The sequence below is a fragment of the Macrobrachium nipponense genome, chromosome 7 (genome assembly GCF_015104395.2).
Source record: "Macrobrachium nipponense isolate FS-2020 chromosome 7, ASM1510439v2, whole genome shotgun sequence".
NCBI classification, from domain to species: Eukaryota; Metazoa; Arthropoda; class Malacostraca; order Decapoda; family Palaemonidae; genus Macrobrachium; species Macrobrachium nipponense.
The window spans coordinates 91591351-91612748 of record NC_061109.1 but is presented as its reverse complement, the minus strand read 5'-3'; the positions used below and the strand labels follow the sequence as shown (position 1 = coordinate 91612748).

The 21398-nt window shown below is 43.7% G+C and overlaps 1 protein-coding gene across 1 annotated transcript in view; it reads left to right on the top strand.

The window, feature by feature from the left end:
- Positions 1 to 21398, top strand: part of LOC135217450 (uncharacterized) — a 60106-nt gene that overhangs the window by 27478 nt on the left and 11230 nt on the right. The window contains exons 2-3 of the mRNA XM_064253321.1: positions 381 to 618; positions 21231 to 21346. Of these exons, the coding sequence (XP_064109391.1) occupies positions 381 to 618; positions 21231 to 21346 (354 nt within the window). The remainder of the gene's footprint in view (positions 1 to 380; positions 619 to 21230; positions 21347 to 21398) is intronic.

Here is a 21398-nt window from a genome sequence, read left to right as displayed (position 1 = left end):
CAATCTCAGACTTTAGGTAGATATGACTGCTTCTATCCATCTTTTAACAGGGAGTGAGGGAGGCCGGTAGAGCATAACTGTGTGGGACTCCATGATAATGTGCTACATTCCGAACTGATCTTCTCATCCCATATGGGAAACCAAAGCTCTCCCAAATTCCTAGTGTAAGGTAACTAACAAGCCATACTCTCACACTTTGTAGAGGAAGCCAAAGTTGCAGTCATATAGAGATTTGTTTATCCAGTAAAAATGCATATCTTAAACATTTTCAGTCTTGCCGGTAATTTTTATCTGTGGAACATGATAGTTATTCTAAGAATTATTATTTTTTTATTTATTTTTTTTATTTTTTATTTAGTTATTTATTTATTTATTTGCAGGTGTTTCCCATCTTTAATTCCAAAGAATGAAGCAGCTCTTGAAACAGTTAGGGTAACTCTGGTTGATAAAGTTCGAGATGCAATGTATGAAGACCTCCAGCAATTGATTGATAATAGTGTAGCTGAACCTCTAGAGCAGTTGAGAATTTTGGTCAAGAACCATTCAGGACCAAAGGACGTACAAGCGTGGAGACCATCAGGTGATCCTGTGTCAGATATTCGTGCCCATGATGCAAAGGTTAGCATACATCAGTTGTTAATAGTGTAAAGCTAGCAGTGCTATTAGTTTTGTTTACTTCTCCAATCCCCTTGATTTGGTGATGCTGAATTGCAATTGTCTAATTGAATTTGTTTATTTTTTTAAATATTCTCATTTTGTACATGAACTTTCCTGTCAGATATATACTTAGCTTTACGTCTCTGACGTCACGACAGAATTCAAAACTCGCGGCACACGCGACAGGTAGGTCAGGTGATCTACCTTACCCGCCGCTGGGTGGCGGCTGTAAGAACCAATCTCCCTTTCCAGCCAGAATTTTTCTGTCGCCGGTGACGACTACACCTGTGGTTGTTACCTCCTGACAGCTTTATTCGATTCTCGTTGCCGTGGATTTATTTGGACTGACTTTCGGTGAAGTACCTGATCTTTTTGGCTTGGCATACGCATTTGTGGATTGTTTTTGGATATTGATTTGGATTTTTCTTTGATTACAAGATGTCTGATTTAGAGGTTAAGAAATCTTCTATGTTTAGGGTGTGCTCTATGGATGAATGTAAGGTGAGACTACCGAAAGCTACGGTAGATCCTCACACAGTTTGCTTTAAATGTAGAGGGAAAGAATGTTCTTTTGTTAACCCGTGTAATGAGTGTGAGAAGTTGGATGAGGGTGAATGGAAGGCTCTTTCTTCCTACTTGAGGAAGTTAGAGAAAGACAGGGTGAGAAAGGCTTCATCTAGAAGTTCTAGTAAGTCTCGTATTAGCGAGGTAGAAGAAAATCCTGTTGTAGCATTAGAACCTTCTCCAGTTTCAGCTCCTGCGCCCTGCATCGAACCTAAGGATACGACTACGGAAGTGGCAACCATGAGAGCCACGATCCTTAGCATGGAAAAGAAGATTCGTTCGTTGCAGTGCAGTGGAGGGTGCGTCTGATCGGCTCCTTAATGCTTCCAGGCCTAGACCTCTTCCAGACTCCCAGTCCCAGTGGAGGAGGAAAGTCAACAGCCGCAGGAAGGTTAGGGAGAACTCCCACCGATCAGGCGTCCCCTCGGTAGATCCTGATGTTCGTACCCAGGCTGCCCTTGTTCGCGAGAAGAAGGAAGTATTGCGCCAATGCTTCTCTTCTTCTTCCTCACCTTCGCCTAGAAGAGGATGGAGCGCCTCGGATTCTTCGCGACCGCTGAAGAGAGCCTGGAAGGCTCCTGGCGCCTTTCCTTCCAGCCCGGAAGTTTTTCCAGAAGAGCCGGAAGTAGAGATTAAGAAACCCAGGAGGGAGCAGGAGTTCTCGCCTCATAGTAGGCTTCGAGCCTCTTCTCCGATGGAGGATTTTGCAAGATCTCCAGCTCGAATTCTTGCGGGGCTGCAAGCGCAGATTTCGGCGCTGGCGGGCTCCTTGGCAGGAGGAACGCGTCGGAAAGACGTCTCTCTCCCTGTCAAGAAGGTCTAGGATTTTCCTTCACCTGTGTTACCTTCTCAGTCAGAGTCGGTTCTCTCTCCTGTATCAGCGGATGGAAGGAGGCGCTCTTCCCTCGGCAGACGCTTGTCGTCTTCCAGGCGTCAATCGCCCAAGAAGCTTTCTCCTGGGGACTACAGTTCTCCAGTAGAAAGGGATCTAGCGCCTAGTAGGCGCTCGTCTAAAGACAGGCGTACAGCCTCGTCTTCTCGCTCCTTTCCGAAGATCCTTCATTCTCCGGATAAGAGAGCCTACTCTTTAATGGATTCGTCAAGAGACAGGATCTCGCCTTTTGTTAGGCGCCTTGAGCCTAGTAGGCGCTACTCCCCAAGTAGGCGCTCTCCCGCTCCCAAGCGCGGTGCGGAAGATAGGCGCTTTTCTCCTGATAGGCGCGGCTCTCCTATTAGCCGCTCTGTTCGGGACAGGCGTGTAGAGCCTGAAAGATATGTCTCTTCTGGGAGACTACCTTTTGAAGAGACACACAAGTCTAGATCGAAGTTTGTGGAGCATGGTAGACGCCGGTCACCTAGTAGGCGACCTTCTCCAGGGCTTCGCTCTCCTGTAAGTAGGCGCCAAGAGCCTAGTAGGCGTTCGCCTCATGGTAGGCGCAGCTCGCCTGGCAGCCGCTCTCCTTTGGACAGGCGCATGGATCCTGTTAAGCGCCTTGAGCATAGTAGGCTCTCCTCTCCTAGCAGGCGCTCCCCTTTGGAAGCCCGGGATTCTAGGAGTAGTCTTAAGGATCGAAGAGTACGCACTCATCAGAGTAGGAAGGACTCATTTGAGAGGAGTTCTCCAGAAGCTTTGGCTTCCCCTGATAGGCGCCAGACTGCTACTAGACACTCTCTAGACAGACGCGCTTCTTTAGAGAAGTCTGACTGCCCTCGTAAAGGAGCGGAGGGTTCTTCAGTGGATGAAGTTGAACCTTCAGAAGAGGATTTGGTGAAGGACTCTTCAGTTTCGTCCTATAAGATCCTTACAGATCTCCTTCTTCAAGAGTTTGGAGACTCCCTTACTCCCGTCGCTCCTCCGTCTCCTCTCTCTTTATTCTCGACTTCGAAGAAGACGAAAGTTTCCTCTTGTGTGAGGATGAAGCCAACCATCTCAATGAAGAAGGCTTTGAGAGGTTTTGGTGATTGGCTGCTTTCTAAGGAGGAGAAAGGGAAGACTGTGTTTTCTTTCCCTCCTTCCAAGCTTACGGGCAGACTAGGGTTTTTGGTACGAGTCTGGCGAACCCCTAGGCCCTGGGTCTTCCTTCATCGGCGGATGCGGACGTTCTCTTCACTGGTGGATGCAGCACGACGCTCGGCTCTTTTGTCTGCTAAGACTACCTGGGCTATGAACGAGCTCGACCACCTGTTGAAGGGAATGTTCAGAGTCTTGGAAGTCTTCAACTTCCTTGACTGGTCTTTGGGGGTCTTGGCTAAGAAGACTCAGAACCCGGATGCTATTTCGCCAGAAGATCTCAACAGTGTTCTAACGTGCATTGATAAAGCAGTTAGAGATGGATCGAGCGAAATAGCCTCCCTGTTTGGAGCAGGGATCCTTAAGAAGAGATCAGTCTTCTGCTCTTTTCTGACTAAGTCTGTATCGCATGCCCAAAGAGCCTCGCTTCTGTATTCGCAGCTCTCGCCTCTGCTATTTCCGAAGAAGATAATCCAGGACATCTCAGGATCTATCTCTGCGAAGGCGACGCAGGACATGCTCGCGCAGTCGGCACGGAAGCCTAGGACCTCCTTCCAGACGAAGACGAAGAAGGAGACTCCAGCTAGACAGGAGCCCTTTCGAGGGGGCCCTCCTTCTAGAGCCTCTACCTCGAGAGGTAATAGACCTTTCAAGAGAGGTAGATCCTTCTCACGCTCTTCCAGAGCTAAGAAGTAGGGAAGTAGTCCTCCAAACACCAGTAGGTGCCAGCCTGGGCAAAGAGAGGAGCGGACAACTGGTCCCTCTCGATTATCCGGAAAGGATACCTGATTCCCTTTACGGAAAGACCACCGTTGACGACGACTCCGAGGGAGTTGGTGGCCAGGTACAGGGATCCCATCATGAGCCTTGCTTTAACACAAGCAGTGGAACAAATGTTCGAGAAAGAGGCTATAGAGCTAGTGAGCGACCCTTGCTCAGCGGGCTTTTACAACCGCCTTTTTCTAGTTCCAAAAGCCTCAGGAGGATGGAGACCGGTTCTGGATGTAAGCGCCCTGAATTTCTTTGTAGAAAAGAGGAAGTTCGCCATGGAGACGACATCCTCAGTGTTGGCGGCCCTTCGTCCAGGGGATTGGATGGTGTCCCTAGATCTTCAGGACGCTTACTTACCATGTGCCTATCCATCCTTCTTCAAGGAATACCTCAGGTTCATGATGGGAGGAAGGATATTCCAGTTCAGGGCCTTGTGCTTCGGCCTTTCAACAGCCCCTCAGGTCTTCACAGGCCTAATGAAAAATGTAGCAAGATGGCTACACTTGGAGGGAGTCAGAGTGTCCCTTTACTTGGACGACTGGCTAATCAGAGCCAAGTCGCAGAAAAGATGTTTGGAGGACCTACAAAAGACCCTTTTCATGGCAAGTTCTCTGGGACTTTTGGTGAACTTTCAAAAGTCTCAGTTGATCCCCAGTCAAGATCGTATCTATCTGGGGATTCGGATGGCTTCTCTGGATTTTCGGGCTTTTCCGTCTCCAGAAAGGATAGCCCGAGGGTCAGAGAAAGTCAAAGCCTTCCTAGAGAAAGACGTATGCACAGCGAGGGAGTGGATGAGTTTGTTGGGGGGACACTCCTCGTTGGAGCAATTCCTTTCTCTAGGAAGGTTGCACCTCAGACCTCTCCAGTTCTTTCTACATCGAAACTGGAGGTGTCGTTCGCAAAACCTAGAGTTCTCCTTCGAAATCTCAAGGGAAATCAAGAAGGACCTCTCTTGGTGGGCCAACCCTCTCAGGTTTGCAGAAGGGATGTCCCTTCACATTCCGAACCCCAACCAAGTGTTGTATTCCGACGCCTCGGAAACAGGTTGGGGAGCAACGCTCGGCTCAAGAGAAGTGTCAGGCACCTGGAAGAAGGAACAGGTGACCTGGCACATCAACAAGAAGGAGCTGATGGCTGTTTGGCTAGCTTTGAAAGCTTTCGAGCCCCACGTCCTAGCTTCAGCAGTACAGATCAACTCGGACAACACCACGGCCCTGGCTTACATCGGGAAGCAGGGGGGGACTCACTCTTTCTCCCTGTACGAGACAGCAAAAGAGCTTCTGCTGTGGGCAGAGGAAAGGAAGATCTGTCTCCTTACCAGGTTCGTACAGGGAGAAAAGAACGTCAGAGCAGACCTCCTCAGCAGGAAAGATCAAGTCCTGCCTGCAGAGTGGACTCTTCACGAGGATGTTTGCCAGGACCTGTGGAAGCTTTGGGGCAAGCCTCATATAGACCTCTTCGCCACAGCCATGAATGCGAGGATAGCTAACTACTGCTCTCCGATATCGGACCCGAGGGCAGTGTCGATAGACGCTTTTCTACTAGATTGGAAGGGTCTAGACATGTATGCTTTTCCTCCATTCAAGATACTGGGAGAGACTCTAAAGAAATTTGCAGAATCGGAGGCAGCAAGGATGACGCTGGTAGCCCCGTTCTGGCCCGCACAAGTATGGTTCACAGAGGTACTGGAATGGTTAGTAGATCTTCCGAGAACATTACCACAGAGGATCGATCTGCTCAGGACAACCCCACTTCGAGAGGTATCACAAAACCTCCCCGCTCTAGATCTGACTGGCTTCAGACTGTCAAAGTTTGGTCAGAACGAGAGGCTTTTCTGCAAGAGTTGCAACGGCTATCGCAGCAGCAAGAAGGCCTTCTACACTTAGAGTCTACCAATCGAAGTGGGACGTCTTTCGGCGATGGTGTAGAAACCATCACTTTTCCTCTTCCAGTACCTCTGTGACCCAAATAGCAGACTTCTTACTTTTCCTTAGGGAAGAAAGTGGATTGGCGGTATCAACCATTAAAGGCTATCGTAGCATGCTGTCTGCAGTGTTTAGGCACAGAAACTTAAACATTTCAGAAGATAAGGACCTTCATGATCTAATAAGATCGTTTGAAACATCCAAGAAGGTTTCTCCAGGGATTCCGAGCTGGAATCTGGATGTAGTGCTACGTTACCTGAGGTCCACTAAGTTCGAACCGCCTCAGTCTGCCTCGTTTAGAGACCTCACGAGGAAGACAATTTTTCTCATGGCTTTGGCTTCCGCAAAGAGGGTTAGTGAACTCCATGCACTAGAAGGAAATGTGGGATTCAGAGGAGATGCAGCTATCTGTTCGAGAACCCCTCAAATCCTTGGCCTAGGAGCTTTGCAGTCCAAGGCTTGTCTGCATTAGTAGGCGAGGAAGCAGAGAGGTCGCTTTGCCCAGTACAAAGTTTAAAGTTTTATCTACAGAGAAAGAAAAAACTTAAGGGCAATGATGTCAACCTTTGGTGCTCTGTAAGAGATCCAAGGAGGACTCTTTCGAAGAATGCGCTTTCTTTCTTTATCAGAAGCCTGGTGAAAGAAGCGCATGCGATATGTGATGAAAGTCAATTCAAAGTTCTTAAGGTCAAAGCTCATGAGGTAAGAGCTATTGCCACGTCATTGACTTTCAACAAAAACATATCCCTGAGTAATATTATGAAGGCAACATTCTGGCGTTGCAACTCAGTCTTTGCAAACCACTATCTGAGAGACGTCAAAATTACGTATGAAAAGTGCTTCGGGTTAGGCCCGTACGTATCGGCGGATTCGGTGCTGGGGCAGGGAGCTGAGACATATCCTTTGTAGATATATTTTCCCCCTTGTTAGGTTGTAAGTTTTTGGTTGTTTGAAAGAACATGCGGGTAGGCATGTTTTTCATTTCGTAGTTCTAACAATGATTAGATTGGTTAGGTGATCGGTTTATGTTTGAGCTCCTTGCAATGATAGTGGTTAGGTTCTGTCATATAAGTGGGCGAATCCCCGTTGACAGATCCTGCTCGGATTCTATCAAGTAAGCGGATAACCAAATCCCTTTGATAGACCCAAAGAGTCTGTCAGCTGTAGGTCACGCCCTCGCTGAAGCTCTTAAGGCAACGCAGACTCATAGACAGTGACTACGAAGTCTTCTGCCTAAACAGGTAAGAACCAAGGTTGTATTTACATCCTACAACTAGTGTTGTTTTCCCCTTTTTTCCATATTTATATTGCTGTCTCTTTCCCTCCACCAAGGGTGTCAATCAGCTAAGTATATATCTGACAGGAAAGTTCATGTACAAAAATGTTATTGTTAGTATACAATAAGGTTTTGTACATACTTACCTGGCAGATATATACGATTGATGGCCCGCCCAGCCTCCCCTCAGGAGACAGGTGGAAGGAAAAATTCTGGCTGGAAAGGGAGATTGTTCTTACAGCCGCCACCCAGCGGCGGGTAAGGTAGATCACCTGACCTACCTGTCGCGTGTGCCGCGAGTTTTGAATTCTGTCGTGACGTCAGAGACGTAAAGCTAAGTATATATCTGCCAGGTAAGTATGTACAAAACCTTATTGTATACTAACAATAACATTTCTTGGATTTCATAATACATACAGTACTTTATGGTAACATTACAGTTTGAGGTTTGGGTTAAGAGAGAACTCGTAAGGTTTACGTGAACTATCCTGTGCTGTCATAACTTACAGACATGCTGTAGACTTAGGAACACTTCACTCAAGCCAGCCTTGCACCCTAACGCCAGTACCCAAGTGGTGGTGGTAAGGCTGTCCCCCTTGTATATCTCCAGACAGAGTACATCTGTGGTTTTGCAGCTCCCAGAATTTTACAAACTACTCCATATTTTGCTCGGATCTTCCTTTTAATTTATTAAATAAAGTCAGACTTACAAATTTAGCACGCTTTTCAATTATTTAGTCCTTGGTGAGTGCATTCTGTATGAGCTGATGTAATGTTAGTGCTGGGGTACCTTCATATGTAAGTCCTCATGTCTTCTCTGAGCAGCCACTGTTCATTGTTTATGTTTTATCTATGGTTAGGCTTTTTCCATTAGCATGATGGTACGTATTTATTATGAGCTGTTAAGTCTTAATGGGTTGGTTTTATTTTTGCATGAATTTTGCTACTTATGGGTCTGTTCATTTAGCTTGTTTAAACACTGTTCAATGGATCATTCTGGCTAGTGCATGCTAATTTAATTTTACACTCTTGGGTAGTTTGCCCTAAACAGAAGGCTGAACTTTTGTCTCAAGTCTTTGTGAGCAAACAGTGTGATGTATCCTTGGGGTTGCCTCATCCATGCTTTCAAGTCTCAAGGTGTATTCAATGGCTTTCAGGTCTAGAAAAGTAAAAACTTTGCTTCGGGGTCTTTCAGTTATGGTGGCATAGACCCTAACAGTATCTTTCCCTTCTTTTTTAAAAAGAAACTTAATTTCATGTCCTATGATTACAACTGTTTTCAGAAGATTAGTTGTATTACCTCAAAGCCAGGTGGCAAAAGAAACTTCATCTGGACTTTTGTTTTCCCAATCACTCCCGAGATCAAAGAGGCCATCAAGTGGTGGCTTGTAGAAGGAAGATTTCCAGAAGAAAAGTCCCTATTTCCTCTGAGCCCCAACAGTGCACTATACTCAAAAAGCATTATATCTGGGTTTGGTGTGCATCTGGAAAATATATAAGTATCATGGACGTGGTCCTGAACAGAAAGGAATCTACATATAAATGTGAAAGAGCTCAAGGCGATCCACCAGCATTTTGCCACAGCGACTTACAACAGCACAGTTATTATTTACACAGATAATACAATGGCCCTTGCTTACATAAGAAATCAGGGAGGGACACACTCCTCCCTCTACGAGATGGCCAGGGATCTTCTCCTTTGGGCTCAAGACAATCACACAAAGATTGTCACAAGATTTATTCAAGGGAAGTTAAACGTCCTGGTGGATGATTTAAGTCGCTGCAAATAGGTTTTACCGACGGAGTTGATACTGAATCCAGTTGTGCACTGACCTGTGGAGATGGTTGGGGAAGCCATCAATAGACCCGTTCGCAACGATGAGGTATCACAGACTGGTGAGCAATAAGTTCGCCAGTCCTGGATCCTCTAGCATTGGTAATAGAATTGGTCGAACCTCAGTGTTTAAGCATTTCCACTGTTCATTATGGTGAGGGGTGTTATAAACAAGTTAAAGTCGCACAGCAATATGTCGATGACTGGTAGCCCCCTTTTGGCCACCGAAGGAATGGTTCCCGGACTTCCTCAACCTGCTTGTGGATTTCCCAAGACTTCTGCCACAGCAACAAAATCTACTCAAGCAACTGCACTGTCATCGGTTCCACCAAGGACTATCCATTCTTGCTCTGACAGGCTTCAGAGTGTCAGGAAGCTTGTTAGAGCAAAGGGCATTTCAAGACCAGCTGTGGAGGCAATTGCAAGATGCAGACGCCAGTCTTCTTCTCATGTCTATCAGTCTAAGTGGGCAGTCTTCTGCAGCTGGTGTAGAAGACACAACATCTCATTTACTTCCTCTATAGCTCAAATAGCCGATTTTTTATTTTTTAGGACATCATGTTAAACTACTTGCACCATCAAAGGCTACAGGGCCATTCTAAACTGTTTTTGCTCAGGAAACTAGACTTATCCTCCAATAAAGATATTGCAATACACTCCCTGAACACCTGAATTAGCCCTGGTCACTGACCAGCCCGAACTATATCCCCACATATTTACCCACTAAGTGGGTAATTTTAACTGTCAGCGTTACCAACGCTGCAGGTAAAATCTAGTCAAATGAGTTACCTGTGTCACCATTGGCAACGCTGCCGCAAATACCGGCCACCAGTGGCCTTCCTCCTCAATTGTTTTTTGTTCGCCTTGCTGTGCGGATCAGTCCCACATCAGGCGAACTTTTGGTCATTTAGCCCGACCCCACTCAAAGAGTTTTCGCATCTTGGTTACAAACAACGAATTTTCCCGTTTCACTTTGGATAGCTACTTTGTACTCGCTATGGATAAGTTAGGAAATAAACGTCATCGCCTTCTACAAACGCCTCGACGATCGAGCCTTCTACTGCTGGATATATTGGTGCTCATCGGCTCTAAAATAACGTTGTCGCCGACTGCAAACGCCTCTGCTTCTACTTCATCTACAGTTCGACGATCGAGCCTTCTACCAAGGCCATCTAGAGGATGGCCTTGCTTCTACTGCTGGATATGTTGGTGCTCATCGGCTCTGCACGCCTTTCAAGCGTAGGATGAGTACCCGCATTCATGATCGACGTTCTTTTTCGTTATTTCGTGTAGGAAGGTTTAGTGCAATACTAGTCAGAGATGTTGGTCTTGGTCAGGAGACAACGAAACATTAGTTAGTTCTTCCAGAATTAGTGGACAGGTCATCATCTAGTATGTTAAGCATATTTCTAGCCTGACGAATAATTTAACCAAAATAGAGATAGTGGTACTAGTAGTATAGTGAATTCTAATCGTTCTTTTTCAGCCCCCCTGCCTGTTCCAGAACCAGCCCTAACGGGTGCTGGGGGTAATGGAGAACCGCAAGCCTCCGAGTGGGTAGGTTCTGCCGGCCCCCCCGGCGCGGAGCAGGCAGTGTTGGCAGCAGATTTCCCCTCCCCTTCGATTTGTAAGTTCTCAGGATGATGAAAATTTAGGTCAGATACAGACGAGTAGGGATAATAGGCTAAATAGTGTTTAGGAAGAGAAGTGCAGGCTTCTTCCGGTCGGTTTTCTATTATAAGTAGTAGTTTATAGAGGGACAGTGTCCTTAGAGCCTCTTGGGTGTTTCTTGCTTCGAGTTCCTTGCGTCAGAATCTTTTAGGCCATTGTTGGCCGTTCAGATCTGGTTTCGGGTCTGTCGGGTTCTGAAGGGTTGAATACTTATCCTTCGTCTTTAAGGTTACTTTCCTCTACTTATACGATAGCGTAACTTTTAATATCAACTAATTCTCTGTTCAACGCATATCGACGTACGATAATTCGTTATGTAAAGAAATCGAATAAAATTAACTACGGCTAGCCTAGTGTTCACGATGATGTATCGTATGAATGTACAGTATCCTAGCCTAGCCAAAAGTATTCGCTGTACTACATAACGGTAGAGTGATTTTTATAGTGGCTAACGCTTTGGGCTCAGGCATTCTGACTACGGATAATTCAGTACAGGTGTAATTGAAACGAACGAGAATCCGATCTTAGTATAATTCAATATGAATGTAATCGAACAGAATGAAGATCAGATTCTGTCCGACTAAAGCATTAATTGTATTGTATGTATCATCATATTAGCGTAGTATAAATACTAACTCGGCAGTCATTCACGCTCTGGAATCAGCTGATGGTGAATACGGGTTTGCGTCGCCGTATCCACCTCATTCTTGTCCTGATTGGCTTGCGTAACTAACGTAACAACTCTTCAGGTTTGTCGTCTTGAAGGAGACGTTGTTTCTTGATGGAAACGTGTTTTCAACTATTGTTGGACATATAACGTAGTCAATACTGGTATCTTGTGGGATATTATTAGATGTCAGATACTATAAGGGGAATCTTGTATGATGTCTTCATACGTTTAACAGACAATGGCCGTCAGTAATTACATTGTGCTTATGTCAATTACAGTTACAAAAGAATTACAGTTGTATTATCAAATTACGTGACAAACTTAAATTAATTTTTTGGCTTAAAGTTAATTTAATTACCTTAAAATATGTAATTTATTAATTTTCAATTAAATTGAAATATGTAATTTATTACTTTTCAATTAAATTACAATTACACAAGCTTGTCAAACAGCACTGTTGTAAGGGGAGGCGTGGCTTAGAAACCCAGACAATGATGCCGGCTAGTCTATTTCCTTGGCTCCAGATTCAACCATATCACTTGGTCTCGGCTAATGTTTTGTTCCTAGTTACCATAATGAGTATCTGGATACTTCTGAACAAAGTCATGCTGTTCGTCTTACGATGTAATTTAAGGCCAAAATTTGACTAATACGTCTCATTGGAAGCTAGTTTTTTCCCTCAGCTTAGACGCGTAAATTTAGCGATTCCGTTCGTTTTTCACTCTTCTTCATAGGTATTACGAACCTTACACTTGATTAATCTCTATCGGTGTGAAACAACAGTAAACGAGCTCTTTCATGCCATTACTTTCTTTTACCACGGCTGCATTTGAATTCATACAAAAGCTTGGGACCTCCTCTATCTAGGTTGCTGATACACGTAATAAAATAAACAGACGTTGTTATCGGATTCGATTACTTTCGCACGCCGATCAATACAATAAAGTGATGTTGCTATAGGATTCGATCGTATTAGCAACAAGTTCTCGTTCGGTTGTTCATAGCTGTATGCAGTTATATCGCGTGTATATTATCATTAATACCTTTTAACTTGGAAGAGGGTGCAAATTTATGGAGGTGGAGATGTTAGACAGTTTGTAATCTCTCTCTCTCTCTCTCTCTCTCTCTCTCTCTCTCTCTCTCTCTCTCTCTCTCTCTCTCTCTCTCTCTCTCTCTCTCTCTCTCACTTTCCTGATTTCATTTTTTTTCTCTACTCATGCTGTTTTTCCACCCTCTCCTAACAATTGACTCATTGTGCAACAGAGAGGTTTTTCTTCTTGTTACACCTTTTCAAATTTTTTTCCGTCAATTTCCCTTCAGCGCTGAATGACCTCATAGTTCCTAATATTCGTCCTTTGGCCTAAATTCTATTTTAAACCTTACAATCTCGCTGTCTGATGCACGATGCTGCCTACGCCAGCTGCGCGAGAGATATAGGAAGACTTATTTGCAATGTAGTTCCGATTTTAAATACTAACCCCATCGTAAAATCGAATTAACGCAAGTCAATTACGGTAGCTTCGATACGGACTGTATTCACGACCACGTCTTGAATAATTTCCTGATTTTCTAATGTTTCTCAGATTATCATGGGGAACAGAGTCGATCTAGTCTTCTCTCGCCCAGTTTTTCTGTTAAAACTTATAATGTCTCTACACAACCTTCTTCAGCTGCTCATTCTTCGGATGTCGCTTCGGAGTCTTCTCGCTCATCCTGTTTTTTTATTTACCAATATCACAGTAGAGCCAGTTTCATTGTTTCATCCTGAAATTTGGAGATTATTTCAATCTCTCTCTCTCTCTCTCTCTCTCTCTCTCTCTCTCTCTCTCTCTCTCTCTCTCTCTCTCTCTCTCTCTCTCTCTCTCCGGGTTAAAGGAAATAATTTGGAGGGGTTGCCTTCGTAGCACCTTCCACGGGTCCTGTAGTTCTCAGGCTGCTGATGTTGATGCTTCAAGGCGGTTCCGCAACTCCGTATTTTCATCCTTACTTGTTTTGAGACGTAATGTGTCCTCCGTAGTTCTTGAGGAGGCTACGGCAGTTGGAGATTCACCTGCGCCATCGTTGACTGTATCGATACCGGTTGTCACCACCCACTCCTTTCTTAGGGTAGTTAGTAATCTTCCTTCTTCGTTCCCATTTATATACCTTAGGAGTGTGAGACGTAACGTGCTTACCGCGGTAATTGCTGGGGGGGCTACGGCCGTTCGCAGTTGTCTGCATCGTAATTAGCACCTTTTGTGCCCTCGGCCCCCTTTCTTAGGGTAGCTGGTAATTCCTTCTGCGGCTCCCATTGGTTCCGCAGTTCATAACCCGTTATTAAAGCACTGTACCGCACAGTTGGTTCTCCAACTGCACAATGTCGGCGCTAGGTGTTCCTGTGGGTTACTCGTAGTGACTTTTCTCTCTCCTTATTTTCTCAACCTTTTCCTGCTGTTTTTCGGTTCCGCCTTAAAGGGTTTTCAAGGTGGGTTCGACTTTGATTCCGTGTCTATTGGGGGTACTTCTTTCCCTCACTTGCTCCGGACTCCAGTCTAGGTTTAGTATTGGTAACGGGGATTAGTTGGATCGTGTTTTGCGACCTCTTCGCTCTTAGGTGTGTGGCTCGCCTATTGTCGTCCCGGTCTCTTGTCATTGTCACTGGTGAGTGCAGAGTTTCACAGTTAAGTGAGACTGGTTCAAGGTTAGGTCATCGTCTTGGTTGATACACGTTTGGCGCAACAGTATGGGAGTGACTTGCATGGGTGGGCGTTCATCGCCAAGCCCAAGGTATATTCGGTTCAGGTGTAACGTTTTCGTCACTTAGTGAGGGTATGCGCAGTCGAGTGACTAACTCTTACAGGTTTTGCGAAACTGATGACAGACAGTTCGCTCTTGTGAGTGGGTGGACAGCGGTCGGACAGCACGGGCTACATCATGATGTCTGGGGGGAGTGCGGGTTGCGCAGTCGAGTACGACTTGCACAGGAGTTTATTATCTTGTTGGTATATTGTTGAGCAATCGGATCGGTAGGCTCAGATATGATGGGATCTTGTATGTCGTTTGGTATCGAGCAGCCAGGCGTAGTAGGTTCCGGGTTCTTGGGTGCTGCTCTTGTCGGGGTTCGGCTTTTCTCCTTTTTTTCCTGTTCCGGTGTGTCCGAACAGAGCTGACAGAGGATAGATACCTTTGAATTGAGACTCGTTTGCTAGTTGTGGGTTTTTGTTTCTCCGGCGAAGGAAGCGAGTATAACTGATTGTGGACTTTGTCCATTCTCTCTTTCCGCATTCCAGGCTCCGGAGGGATCTCAGTTATTCAAGTAATGTTTGATAGTGTATTCAACCAAGCCAGCAGGCTCTCAAACATCAAGTAGGGTAGTCTGGTTTCGGCGAGTCGGGCAGTTTTTGGGGAAAGACTTAAGCTAGCATCATTTTTCTGTATGAGGTAGGAGGTCCTCTGCCGGAGTCCGACTTCTGGTTTACGAGTCAGTTGAGGTTTTTCTATATTGTGTTCCTTCATTGATTCGTGTGGTAAGGGTTACGTATCATGAGGCTCGTATTTGGAGGACACCTTTCACAGCCACTCTGTGTGGATGTGGTGAGAGTTGATGGGTGTTTCACTGAGCCTGGACTGTTTGATAACCTCTTCACTTTGGTTTCGAGGGGGTTTGCATACCAGACTAACATTTCTGAGGGTTATGCTATGTTCTTGGCAAGGAGAGGAGGGACTATTGTTAAATCATTGCCTCAGCGCTATCCGGACACTCATAAGAATGGGTTCTTAGTCAATCCAAGGGTGCAAGTATGCGGAGGGGTACCCTTTGGCTTCCAGAGGAATGTTTCGCTGTCGGCGCTTGTGTAGGTGGTTTTTTGAGAGGAGTTGTGGTTTTTCACAACACCGTACCTTAAGGAATTTCAGTTTCCTCAGAGAGGTTACTCTCGGGGTCCTGTCGTTGCGGTAACTCAGTTTTATAGTTTGCTTGGTAGAGTTAGGGTGTTAGAAGTTTAGGGAAGCAGTGATAGTCTAAATGAACTTCAGGGTGATAGAAGTTTAAGGAGGCAGTGATAGTCTAAATGAACTTTATGGTGTTAGAAGTTTAGGAAGGCAGTGATAGTCTAATGAACTCTAGTGTTTCTGTTGGTCAATCTTAGAGTGTATTGTCCCTTAAGCCCTTGAGGTTAGGCAGATCCCGATGGTCATGTTGGAATAACTACTACTTCTTCAGCACAAGTCATCTACATCAGTGAGCAGTAGAGAACTGAAGGTCCTGCACACTCAACTTCTCCTCCATACATGAGAGGCTACATAGCCACATGGGAGGTTCACCATTTCCCCTCCATACATGAGAGGTATAGAATACCACATGGGAGGTTCTTCAGACTCAGGCAGTACCTAGGACTCGACACCAACGGTATGGTACTTCCTATGCAAGCATCCTCACTTACTGAGCTGGACAACCAGGTGAGGAGATTTTTGTTTTGTTTTTGCCTCCATGAATAAGAAGTATAGCCTATCACATGGGAGGTACTTCTGACTCAGATAGTACCTTAGACTCAACACTGACGTTGAAGTACTTTCTTTGCAAACATCCTCACCTACTGAGCTGGACAACTAGGTGAGGAGATTTGTTTCTACCTCCATGAATAAGAAGTATAGCTTATCACATGGGAGGTACTTCTGACTTAGACAGTTCCTTAGACTCAACACTGATGTTGAAGTACACTTTCTTTGCAAACATCCTCACCTCCGAGTTAGATAACTAGGTGAGGATACATGCTTTTATACATGCTAGGTTGCTTATGAGTTACCTGCGTATGTTCTGTGGACAGGTCGGGCTGAATGAGATTGACCCCGCCTCCGAGTAAATGTTGTTAATCGGGCTAATTCAGGTGTTCAGGGAGTGTATTGCAATATGAAGTTTTCATAATAAAACTAATATTGTAATACTTACCTGAACACCTGAATTAGCCCTGGTCACTGACCAGCCCGAACTATATCCCCACATATTTACCCACTAAGTGGGTAATTTTAACTGTCAGCGTTACCAACGCTGCAGGTAAAATCTAGTCAAATGAGTTACCTGTGTTACCATTGGCAACGCTGCCGCAAATACCGGCCACCAGTGGCCTTCCTCCTCAATTGAATCATTCACTATCAAATTGAAGTGGGGAGGAGGGTGGGAATCATTCAGGTGTTCAGGTAAGTATTACAATATTAGTTTTATTATGAAAACTTCATATCAGTGATCTGATTAAGTCTTTTGAGATGTCCAAACTAGAGGGGACAGCTGTGCTTTCTTGGAATCTAGATATTGTTCTAAAATGGATCTCGGGGCCCTCCATTCAAACCTCTTCAATCCTCATCTTTTAGAGATTTAAACGGAAAGGTACTTCTTAGTAGCCTTAGCTATGGGTAAAAGAGTGAGCAAAGTGGAATTGCGTTAATTCTTTGTTTTTGTTTACATTTGCATTCTTGTTCTGACACCTTCAATATGGCCAGTTCCCTCTTAAGCATGTCCAAAACTGGCTCCTTCATTTGTAGGACCGGCAGGATAATCCAACATTTGACTATCCCCATGACGAGTGCTACATCTCGTCACATGGCAACAGCACCTGGACAAGTAGCCCTTCCCCAATGACTTATGCTTCCTACACTGATGCAACCTGCAGCAGCAGATACTAATCTTTCACCAACTCTGCTGGAGTCATTCCTGCTGCATCACCTATCCCCAAAGGTCCTGAAAATCTAATCAAAACTGTTTCTGCACATTTCTAGTGGACCTCTGTAGCCATGATACTTTTGGCTAATTCACAAGTCTCTTCTTCACTAATTGTGACCAAATGGGTATAACCTCATCAGTTACCCTTTTGTACAGGGGACAAAAAGTCCCAAGAGCGTTGCCATGCTGAGGTAATCAGGACCTATTATCAATATGGAAAGGAGGCAGGCCAAAGCCAAAACATCCAGGTGGTCTGATCTAGTTCACTTGCTTGCACATGTATTCCTCTGTTCAGACCATTGTGGATACACGTCATCAAGCCATCCCACTTGGAGCTCAACAAAATAAATACTCTAGACATCCAGCTTAACCATACTCTAAGCCAGATAAAGAATTTGTGTAACAAAGACAGTATTCCTAATAACTTCAAGGAAATACATGAGAGAAAATGAAAATAAAGCTAACATCCAAAGTAAAAGCTTTTAGGTCTAATTTTGTGCTGATTATTATGAGAACATGACCCCAGTAACAAATCCTATTAAACATCCTTAATAATGTTAACATGTTTATGTGAAATGTTTTTTTAACAACCTGTAACTGTAATGAGACATGTCATTCAGATAATAACAGCTTGGTATAAAATAAAAAACAGAAGAAATGGTTACATAAAAAGCTACGAAAAGATGTATGATAAACAGTGAACAACCAAGATCTTCATAAGAGAGAAATATACCTAGTAGTGATAGTTCCTCCTATTTACCTAATTATAAACACTTCTTGACAGCTTCCACTCCTAAGCCAATTCTAACAAACTGCCAATTGTCTCTGTCTGTTAGTTTAGCGCCTCAGTTGCGTGGTTGGTATGGTGTTGGCGTCCCAGCTCGGTGGTCGCGGGTTCGATTCTTGGCCATTCCATTGAGGAGTGAGAGATGTGTATTTCTGGTGGTAGAAGTTCACTCTCGACGTGGTTCGGAAGTCTCGTAAAGCCGTTGGTCCCGTCGCTGAATAACCACTGGTTCCATGCAGCGTAAAAGCACCATACAAACAAACAAAGCAAAAACTGACTGTTAGTTTGAACTTTTCACTATGTTGGAAAGAAAAAACTGGTAACAATAATTTCTTACTGAAAGGTATTATAGTGTAATACAATCAAGTGCAAAACCTGCTTCGTGATGACATTTCACTAAAGTATTACACAATGCAGTACAACACCTTCAGGGAAAGCCAAAGAACTTCGACATATTCTAAGCAAATTAATGTATCAAAGTAGAAACAGAACAGAAAGAAGGAAAAAGAAAAAGAAAGTACTATATGACACTAATCAGATACAAATGCACAAAAGAGCATGAAAATATATACCACTCAGCTCTGTATGAGGAGTTCCTCCTAGCGCAGAAACACCGTTCACTTACATTCAGTCAGGGCATTTTGCTGTTGTCAGTGGTTGTGACCCCGCAATTACCCACAATTAGATAATAAGACACTTGAGGCTCCCTTGTGAACAAGGCTGACAAAAGTGAAGAAGAAAAAGTAGGCCAGTATGCATGATACTCTGAACACATCCTCAATGTGCAAGAGAGAGAGATTGCAGTGAAAGAAATGATTGACAAGTGAAAAAGTGAGCTGCTCCCACCAACAGAGGAGAGCCAATCCTTTTGCTAACCACAATATTTTCATGTGTCTGGCTTCTTGTGTGCTTAAAAGAGAAGGAATGCCATAGATGAAAATGAGTAGGTTCACAACTACCCATGAGAGCATGTTCCAGTAGTTACATAAAAGCAGGAGCATCAGACTTACTAGTATATCAGAGGAGACTCCTTTTAAAAACAAAAAGATTAACTACTTCTAGTCCATAATTGAAATTGTCTGGGTTGTGATCCTCTTCCGATTCTCAGATAGTAGTCAATCTGGTCCAAATTGAGAGAGATGTTTACAACATGACCTGAAATGAAGAGTAGGGTTTAGTATCAAGAGCAAATCTGTCATGTATAAACACTTGCACAAAAGAATCCTGGCTTCATAAGTTTTTTCAAAACGAAACTAGCTAAATAGAGTAAATACTCAAAATTCAAACCTGATATGGAATTAAAACCAAATAAAAAAAATGACTACAATAACTACAGATTCTCATGCTGGAGTGTATGTAGACTAGGTACTCCTAATTCTCACAAATAAAATGTCACAAAATGAAAATCAAATGAGCACTTCAAATCATGAATTGATAATGTTGAAAATCAGCCATTCTTCATGTTTTCTAGCATCCAATTTGGAAAAATGTAAGTTCTTATCAACAAATACTCCATTGGATCTCCTTACCTCAACATCTACGCTGTATTTATCTTGAGGTTTCACCACTTCTTTAACCCTATGAATTTGGTAACTACCATTTTAAATGCAGTCAACACTAGTTACAATGCCCAATCCGGAAAGAGAACTTTAGTTTTTGACGATAGTTTCTTTTTGAACATTACACAATCAAGTACCTAAACCAAACCTAAAGTCTGGATTCCCTCTTCACCACCTACCCATAACAGGTTCCACCCAAGCCCCCTTTACGCCTTCCACCTCCCTCAATTGTACCTCATACTCATATCATCCAAATCTTGTCCATTGCATCATATTAGTAACCCCTACCATCCCAGCACTTCTACTTTCTTCATTTTCCACCTTCCACCCTCTGAAGCAGCAAGATCCTCAAAATCTATACTTTAGCTTGCTCCAGCATTTGTTCCTCCTTCCATCTTCAAGCCCCTGTTTCTCAACCATTCATTATCACTAGTCTGATTGCAGTTCAACACTGTACATCTTAATTCTCACTGAACTTTGAATTCTTTTGTCGCAGTTAACACTTCCACCTCTCTCCACTTCCCCCAAGTTGCTTCCATCTTGCTTTCAATCTAAGATTCATATCCTCCCTCTAGGCCTACAGTGTTATCTCAAGTATGCAAAATTCACTACCTATGCACTACTTTCATTCCAACCTGTTCTATTTTATATTAATGACCAATCCGACTCCCAGTTGACTAGACAACAAACCTAAGCTTTACCCATGTGTACCTCCTTACCACCCAATTCTAGATTCTTTCAACTCCCTTACTTCTCATTGCAATTATATGCTCTCGGCCATAATCATTAGATCACCTGCGTATGGTAACAATTTTCAAAGTGCTATACGTGTAGTACGCACTGTATTTCCTTCTGAATCCCTTCATTCTATACATCGATAGCCAGTGCAGATGCTCCTCTACTTCCGAACTTTCAGGATATGAACAACCGTGATTGTAAATTAAAACTACTCGACTGTTACCATCAATTTGCTTCATGTATTTAGGCTTTATCCTAAACCCACAGTAGAATTTAAGGATATTCTCAATTATGTACATGTTCCTTCATGCTACATTGGATTTAGGTTTTATGTATCATTTATATTTATAAAATACCCAATAAAATGCAGTAAAGAACTAGTATATTGGGTTTTGGTATGAAAAACCAAATAATACTGTTATGCATTGTCTCCGAGCATATCAAGTTAGACTTACGAATAAATCAAGATATGGACAGCCATTAGGAACGTCACCCATTCAAAAGTAGAGGGGAGTCTGTTTAACCAGAAAAGATCATTCCAGGGAGATGATACTCAATTGCTTCTTTGAAGTTCTGTAACTGCTTTGCTGTTTTACATGGATCTAGTATATATTCTTTCAAAAGTGCGATTAAACTTACCTTCAGTGCATCCAAGCAATGGAATCAGAGGGCCAAAACTCATCTCTTCCAGGGAAATAGGATGAGGCAAACTTAAGGGCAGACATAACACCACAAGATGGAACATTGCTTGCAAATCCCTACTGTGCTGTTTTGCTTGGTTCCCAAAAACAGGAGCTGCTGAAAATAAGACAAACTGAATTGGTTATTGTGCCACAAGATATTGGTGGTTGTTCATCTCACCTACCCATACAGTTTCACATCCAGTCATTTTTATAAATTCAAACTTTCAAGAGTTAATATTTAGTGCAATTTACATTATTCAAAACATGGAAAACAGGCAAAAACCCCCCACTGACTACTGGGACTGCCTGTGTAATATATATAGTATATATATATGTGTGTGTATATATTGCTTTCTATGTAAAAAGCCACTGAGTATCTGATCTTTCAGGTTTTGCAGCATGAAAAGCAGCGACTAGTAGAAGCAGTTACCCAGGAACAAAAGAAATCTGAAGAGTTGTTAATGAAGGTCAAAGCAGGTCGAGAGCAGTGTCACAAAAATAGCCAGTAAGTTTCTATTATCTGAGATGAATCATACATACTGTTAAAGATAGCTATA